We start from the raw sequence: 7,903 nt of genomic DNA, 5'->3' as shown, positions 1-7,903 counted from the left end.
ATATTTTTAACCTACGGCTGAATTTGTTAAATGCAGCTGAAAGTTCTTTGTGTGTCTGTAAATGATGAAATATTTTATCCTTGTATGTGTGCTAAATATGTTCTTGTTCCTAGAAGAAATCCATACATTAGATTGTAGAGCTTCTTCAATTTCTTTAAAGATTTTTTAATAGTTTATTTATTTTTGAGACAGACAGAGCATGAGTGGGGGAGGTGCAGAGACAGAGGGAGACATAGAATCTGAAGTAGGCTCTAGGCTCTGAGCTGTCAGCACAGAGCCCGATGCGGGGCTTGAACCCACAAACCGTGAGATCATGACCTGAGCCGAAGTTGGACACTTAGCCGACTGAGTCACCCAGGTGCCCCAGAGCTTCTTCAATTTAATGGCACACCAATTCTGGTTGGTTATGGCAAATAATAAGTTCTTTCATACATTTTAAATAAAGGAAAGAAAGAAATTGAATTTCTATTTATTTAAATGTGCAGCCTTTTAAGAAAAAAATGAACAGCTTCTAACAGAAACTGCTAGCTCAGAAGCATTTATATATAAGAATCCAAGTTCAGGTATCCAGAATAATTCCTTGGACAAATCAGAATGGTTGGCTAGTTTGGTTTAGAAAGAACTGTTTTTCTTCATCATTCTATAACAGATTGGAATATAACACAAATATATATTTTTATTTTTTGTAAGACTGCTTTGTTTTCACATAGGACAACTGGTTAATATGAATTTAATAAACTTCATCTCCTGGTTTTACTGATCAGATGAGCTAGTTTTACTTCCACATAGCTAGCATTATTAAAAATGTAAAATTATGTTTTCAACCAAATTGAATTTTCTTTCTAATAAACATTTTTGTTGTAAATAGTAATTGTGTTGCTCTGTAATGTCATCTTATATATAATTTCCAATATCCCTTTGTTAACTTTAAGACCTCAGACTAACACTAAATTGATAATTGATGAAAAATCTTTGGATACCTAGACAACTCTTAATAAAACACAAAACCTTGGTAATGAGATCCACTTTTAGTTTGCTACTTATTTTTATATATTATCAAATAGTTACCAGATAACAGTTTGATAGGGTGTTTAGCTACCTTTAGACTATGGTAAGGCATGAATTTATATTTGGCTCTTTAAGAAACATAAAAAGAGATGCATGGGACTATAGGCATTTGTGAAATGTACGCAGTATGCTGATCTGCTGAGATGTTTGTGTGTGAAAGATATGCTCAAATATCAGCTCTTTCTCTTTACGCTAGTGTGGAGATAGAAGTTAGTTACTGTCTTAGTTCTTTTGGGCCGCTCTAACAAAAATATCATAGATTCGGTGGCATATAAACAGAAATTTATTTCTCACAGTTCTGGATGCTAAGAAGATAGATGTGATAGAAAGCTGCTAAATTGTGTTAATTTTCTTTTTAGTGTGGTAGAAAAGATAATCCCAAAGGTTAAGGTTGTATTTCCCTTTAGGACATTAACCAGTTTACATATAACTTATACATTCTATTTCAATGTTTTTTTTTAATATTCTGTATGAAGCCACACTTTTATCTTTTGAATTGGCTTCATTATCCAACTCTTCCTCATTAAAGAGTTAAATATAATTTTTGACATGCTTTAAACAGCTATTTGAGATTTTTGTTTATAAAGTTAAAAAATTGTACTTTGACAGCAACTATTTATAAAAATATTCAATTACTAATGACAGCAGCTGTATTTTCTGTATAAGATCCATACATAGGCACCAATTAGATAAGTTGCTTGAAGCATCATCAAGAGATTTAGGTATTGTATGAAGGCTCTATAACACCTTGAGGGAAGTTTTTCTGCTTCTATAGCTTATAGTGCTAAGTTGTATTTTTTCATTCAGCCTTGTCTACTTTAGGACCATGTTTCAGAGAGAAAGCAGTGAGAATCATTTTACTCAGGTATAGACTGACACAGGGAAAATTGGAGGCATATCTAGTGCCATATTAATCAATCCAAAGTAAGTAAAAGGGATGGGCTGTGTTATGCAATAAGGTTTGACTGTTTCAGAATCTGTGGGGTCTAAGGTCAGCTTTTTAGCAAGAACTTAGATTCAGACAATAGCAGCCTAGGGAATCCTAAGGCTCATTAGGCTGAGTAGTGACATAAGAACCATAAAAGCCTCAGAAACATCTAGAGCCCTGGGGACAAGAGTTCTTTCCAGTTGTGCAGCCAGGCCTCAACTAGGGCTTGACTTATAAGGAAGCAGTTAGGGCACAGACTTGGACAACTGTGATGATCATCTGAGAATTTTTAATTTTGCTGGACTGAAACTATGAAGAGATTGGTGGCATGAATAGTAGGCTAACACTTACTTCCTTGAACCCACATAGCTCCTGATATGCAATCATGTAAGTTTCTCAAATGTGTTTTTTTCAAACCTCCCTATCCCTATCCCACTTGCTCCTCTTTCTATCTTTGAAACCATATTTATGCCTCTCTGAAATTCATTATTTTATTTTATTTTATTTTATTTTTTTATTAAGGTATTTTCTTTTTTTTTTTTTTAATTTTTTTTTTTAATGTTTTATTTATTTCTAGGAGAGAGAGAGAGAGACAGCGTGAGCAGGGGAGGGTCAGAGAGAGAGGGAGTCGCAGACTCTGAAACAGGCTCCACGCTCCGAGCTGGCAGTCAGCACAGAGCCCGACGCGGGGCTTGAACCCACGAACCGCGAGATCATGACCCAAGCGAAAGTCGGACGCCCAACCGACTAAGCCACCCAGGCGCCCCTGAAATTCATTATTTTAAATTTAATAAATCATTTGAGTTTTGTTGTTCTAGGTTTATATACTTAGAAGCATTCACAGAGCAATGAAATTCTCATAACATCAGGGAATTCTAGGACTGGTGATATCTTGGAAGGAGATAAAAAAGGTTTGGATAAAATAGGATCAGCTTAATGTAACAAAAGCACTGGATTCATGGCAGTATTGTTTTAGGACTACCTAATTCTACAGTAATTTCTCTTAGATCCTATTTTCCATTTATCTAATTATTTCAGTTACTTTTGGTAAATTCTTCACTTCTCTCAAATGAAATTTAAGATGCAATATTTCAAACAAAGATTATAGCAGAAAGATTATGCCCTTCTCAGTAGGAGATACCATCATGGGTATCATCATCAATGAATGGTATCCAATTCCTGATGTTTTAGGAGAAATTAGAAAATACATCAGTTGCCTCCAAAAGAAGTTCACATAGCATTTAAGCTTCAACTGGCAAATCTCTTTCTGTCATTGTTGTGGTCAAATTTCTTCTTTGGAGAATACTTTTAGCTCAACACAGACAAAAATAGACAAAATAGCAAAATATATTGTTGGAAAAAACCACACCCACCCCCGCAAGGAAAATTTTATTCCTTTTTTTTTTTTTTTTTTTTAGTATTTTCTGCATAGACCTCTCTAGCTCCTTACATAGAAAACCTACAGTAGTTGCTTAGCTGTCCACAATAAGCCTTTGATTGTTTAAAGAGTTTGATTTTGTTCTCTTTCCTCCGTGCTGCTTTGGGTACTTTCTCATGAAGGATTCTCAATTCCTTTGTCCTTTTTGCCAGCTTAAAAGCACTTTTATTGACTTTTGCAAATTCTTAGTTTATTCTTAGAACGTGATAGGGTGAATGTTGCTTTCCAGATCCCAGCAGGGGGTCACCATAGGAAAATATATTGTGGTGGAAGGTATTTTTAGGTGATGGACATTCCCTCATGCTGATGGGGATAGTGCTGGTTTTGCCCTTGACAGAATACTCACAGGCTGGATTTCTTACTTTGAACAGAGGCATCAGAAATGAAGAAGCTGGAAGTATTTTTACCAAACATGGCAGTTTATCAACATTACAAATGAACTTTCCATATTGGTTGGCATTATGTTTTCATATTATCTGAAGGCAGAAAATTTCTTCAGTTAGTAAAAAATTTAAGAATAACCAGAATCTAGCCCATACCTCAATTAAAACTCAAATATAGGGTTGTCTATATTTGTCTCATGAAATGTAATGATTTCAACATCACTATTAGTCAAATTCTATTATGTTAATATCCTAGGAGTGGTCTGAAAGTATTTATTGTACTGAAGTCCCCAAATATTAAATATTACTTTAAAAAGATATATCATAGACTAGGACTTAACAATGTTTTTGGAGTAATTAGGTTTTAATAGCTTTTACAAACTCTTACTTAATCTACCCTTCTGATTAGTTTAATTTTGTTTGTTTTAGTACAAGCTTATCTTTATATCTGTCCTATGGAAATAATAAGTGTATAATACTGTGATTACCCTTTGCATATTGTTTTCATAATAGGAAATAATCACATTGTTACTCAGCCGTAAATTATAAAAGTTCTTTGCATTCTGCCTTTCCACTTGTTTTTTTCTTCCTCTTTTTTAAAAATCTCTTTTGAAATTTTTAAAAATAATTTTGATCTTTCTCAGGCTCTTTCTAGTTTTCCAAAGATAAGGTTTGAAATTAGATGCAGGATTTATTGGAAACTTGACCTCATCTAATTAAATATTTTTAATAATTGAAAAGAACACTAGAATATTGTCTCCATATGGAAATTCACAATCTTTGATATATTCAAAGAGGATTGGGAAATTTCCATTCTATTAGAGCTGAAGTTGGGATGAACATATGACAGCAAATGGTTTCCTGTCTTTTTTGCTTTGTTTTGTCTTCCAAAATGATTCTAGAGAGTGAGGTGGTCCCTTCCATTATTTATCAGATTGTAGATTTAGATGCACCTGGGCACCTAATATAGGCAGGTGAAGAGGATTGTCACATATGCGGTGTGATCAAGACATCCAAAAGTTCCTTTGTCCCCATATCTCTCTCTCACTTGCTTATCTTGAAACAGTGTGGAAAGTGAAAAATTCTTTGGTATTAAGAATTCTTCTTTTTGGAATATCTAAATAACTATCAGATAAGTTTCCCTGATTTATTTGAGAGAGCCAGGTATAACATGGAATACGTAACTGGGACAGAGGACAGAAAAATACAAATTTTGTTTTACTTAGTATTTTACCATGAGCTAGTTCTAGAATACTAATCTAGAAAGAGAAACATCTGCAAATTCTTAACCACTTCAGTGGAAGGGATGTAACCAATGTTCCCTGATTTTTTATTTGTAATCTGAGATATTCTTACCCAATATTGCAAGTGAATGTAAATGTAGAGCAGGAGAAAATGGATAAAACAATATCTTAGTGTAAACGTTATTTTTTTTAAGTGTATCTATGGTTGTTGAAAAGCAGCATAATTATGACTTCCCTTATTATCCTTTCCTATGAAATGGGTCATAGTGAGCCTCTTTTGTACATGTCTCAATGATCAGGATCATTGCCTTTGGTCTCTTCTTTTGGTGATTGGTGTGTTCCAGCCACTGTCCTACCCATCTTGAGTTTGATAATTCCTTTAACTTTAAAGATAAAGATTTAATTTCCTGTTACCCAGTTTCTACAAACTTCCCAACCTCCATCACCTGGGATAACAAATAAAGACAAAGAATATGAGCTTCCTTTCATTCCTTCCTAAATAATTTGTTTCCTAACATGTGAATTTATAATAGCTATTAACTTTTGTACAGTATAACAAGTTATAGTACAAAGCATTCTTCCTTCAATTTGATAAATATTACACAGTAAGTATTGTGTGAGTACAAAGATGAGTAAGAAGTATTGTCCCACTTTAGAGACTTAAGTCATTTTTTATGTAAGTGCATTTTGCTCATAGATTATATTTGATTCTCAAAACAACATTGGAAGATATTATTATGCCTATATTGGATTGAATAAACAAAACATGAAACTGAGGTTTGATACCTTGCCTGAGGTCACTGAATTGGTGAGTGGTTGAGTTAGGTATTGGATCTAGAATTCATTCCAGAACTCTTGGCATTAAAGTTTATAATTTTGTCTCTTAAAAAAATGAAATGATTTTTATGTTCTCATCACCTCATGCCCAGGTCTTTTTCTCCCTCCCTGGTTTGTTGTAAATGTAACTTAAAAGTATCATAGGAATGAAGGTTTGGAAGGTATGCAAAAATGTTCCTTGTTCTATTTATAGGAATATATATTTCCTACCTCACAGAACTTGCTTAAGATTTTTCATCTTGGGGGCGCCTGGGTGGCTTAGTCGGTTAAGCGTCCGACTTTCTCTTAGGTCATGATCTCGCGGTTCGTGGGTTCGAGCCCCGCGTCGGGCTCTGTGCTGACTGCCAGCTCAGAGCCTGGAGCCTGTTTCAGTCTGTGATTCCCTCTCTCTCTGACCCTCCCCTGCTTACGCTGTCTCTCTCTCTCTTTCTCTCCTAGAAATAAATAAAACATTAAAAAAAAATTAAAAAAAAAAAGATTTTTCATATTGGAAGATGATTCCATAAACACCAGACCCAAAATCTTATATATATAAATTTTTATATATTTATAAATTACAAATATATATTTAAATATATTGTATATATAACTTATAAATTTATATATAAATTAATTTACTCTTTGTCTGAGTTAAATCTTTTTTCTTCCAATTTGATTCTTCTTTCTCTAGGTCACTTGGTATTCTTGACTTGATGAAAAAAAGAAATGATTCTAAGGTGACAGAATTTGTTCTTCTGGGCCTATCATCCTCTTGGGAGCTACAGCTATTTCTCTTCTTAATATTTTTATTGTTTTACATAACTATTGTTTTGGGAAACCTCTTGATAATGGTAACAGTGCGAGCTGATGCTCACCTGCTCCAATCTCCTATGTACTATTTTTTGGGCCATCTGTCCTTCATTGACCTATGCCTGGTCTGTGTTACCGTTCCCAAGATGTTTGTAGATTTCCTACAGCAAGGCAAGATCATCTCTTTTTCAGGATGCTTGGCCCAGATCTACTTCCTGCACTTCCTGGGAGCCAGTGAGATGTTTCTGCTGACAGTCATGGCCTATGATAGGTATGTTGCCATATGTAATCCTTTGCACTACTTGACGGTCATGAATTGTCAGCTATGCTTTCAGTTGGTTTTTGCCTGTTGGTGTGGGGGTTTCATCCACTCTATCACACAGGTCACACTCGTCATACAGCTGCCCTTCTGTGGTCCCATTGAACTGGACAACTTCTACTGTGATGTCCCACAGGTCATCAAGCTAGCATGCACAGACACATATGTAGTAGAGGTTCTGATGGTCTCAAACAGTGGTTTGCTATCTCTCGTCTGCTTCTTGGTCTTGCTATTCTCTTATGCTATCATCCTCGTCACCGTGAGAACTCGCTTCCGTCAGGGTCAGAGCAAGGCACTCTCTACCTGTGCCTCCCACCTAACAGTGGTCAGCCTGATCTTTGTGCCATGTGTATTCATCTACCTGAGGCCTTTCTGCAGCTTCTCCGTGGATAAGGTATTCTCTGTCTTTTACACAGTGATCACACCTATGTTGAATCCTCTCATCTACACACTCAGAAATGCTGAAATGAAGACAGCCATGAAGAAGCTGAGAAAAAAGCATGTGGCATCCTTCTGCCATATTAAAGGATGAACAGGAAGATATGATTTAGAAACATAACTTTCTTGGAACATTTTTGACTCATCCTGTACATGAGTACATGCATGAAAACCAATTTGATGACTTTGGTATAAAATCCAGCATAAAAATTATAATTACAGTTAATTGCTAATGAGGCATACTGGCTTTGTCAGGTGTTAAATATTAAGTAGAGAAGTCAGGAATGTGTAATGGCCTAGGAATTGAGTACTGGCTCAAGAGGAGACCTTTAAAGATCAACTCTTTTATTCTGTTGTCTATAATTAGTCTCTATTTATTTAAATCATTTCACTTAGATTTTTTATTTTATTTTCTTTGATCCTTTTTTTAAGTTTATGTATTTTTTTGAGAGAGAGAAA

At 34.9% G+C, this 7,903-nt stretch overlaps 1 protein-coding gene across 1 annotated transcript; it reads left to right on the top strand.

Moving 5' to 3' along the window:
* Positions 1-6,551: 6,551 nt before the first annotated feature.
* LOC120223751 (olfactory receptor 4Q3) lies at positions 6,552-7,538 on the top strand. Its single transcript, XM_039221979.1, has one exon. It carries the CDS (start codon positions 6,591-6,593, stop codon positions 7,536-7,538), a length of 948 nt encoding a protein of 315 aa, XP_039077910.1. The 5' UTR covers positions 6,552-6,590.
* Positions 7,539-7,903: the final 365 nt, after the last annotated feature.

This window comes from Hyaena hyaena, unplaced genomic scaffold (assembly GCF_003009895.1).
Source record: "Hyaena hyaena isolate Hyena2069 unplaced genomic scaffold, ASM300989v1 scaffold_1042, whole genome shotgun sequence".
NCBI classification, from domain to species: Eukaryota; Metazoa; Chordata; class Mammalia; order Carnivora; family Hyaenidae; genus Hyaena; species Hyaena hyaena.
Note: the sequence above shows the minus strand (reverse complement) of the source record. Positions and strands in the feature narration are given on the sequence as shown.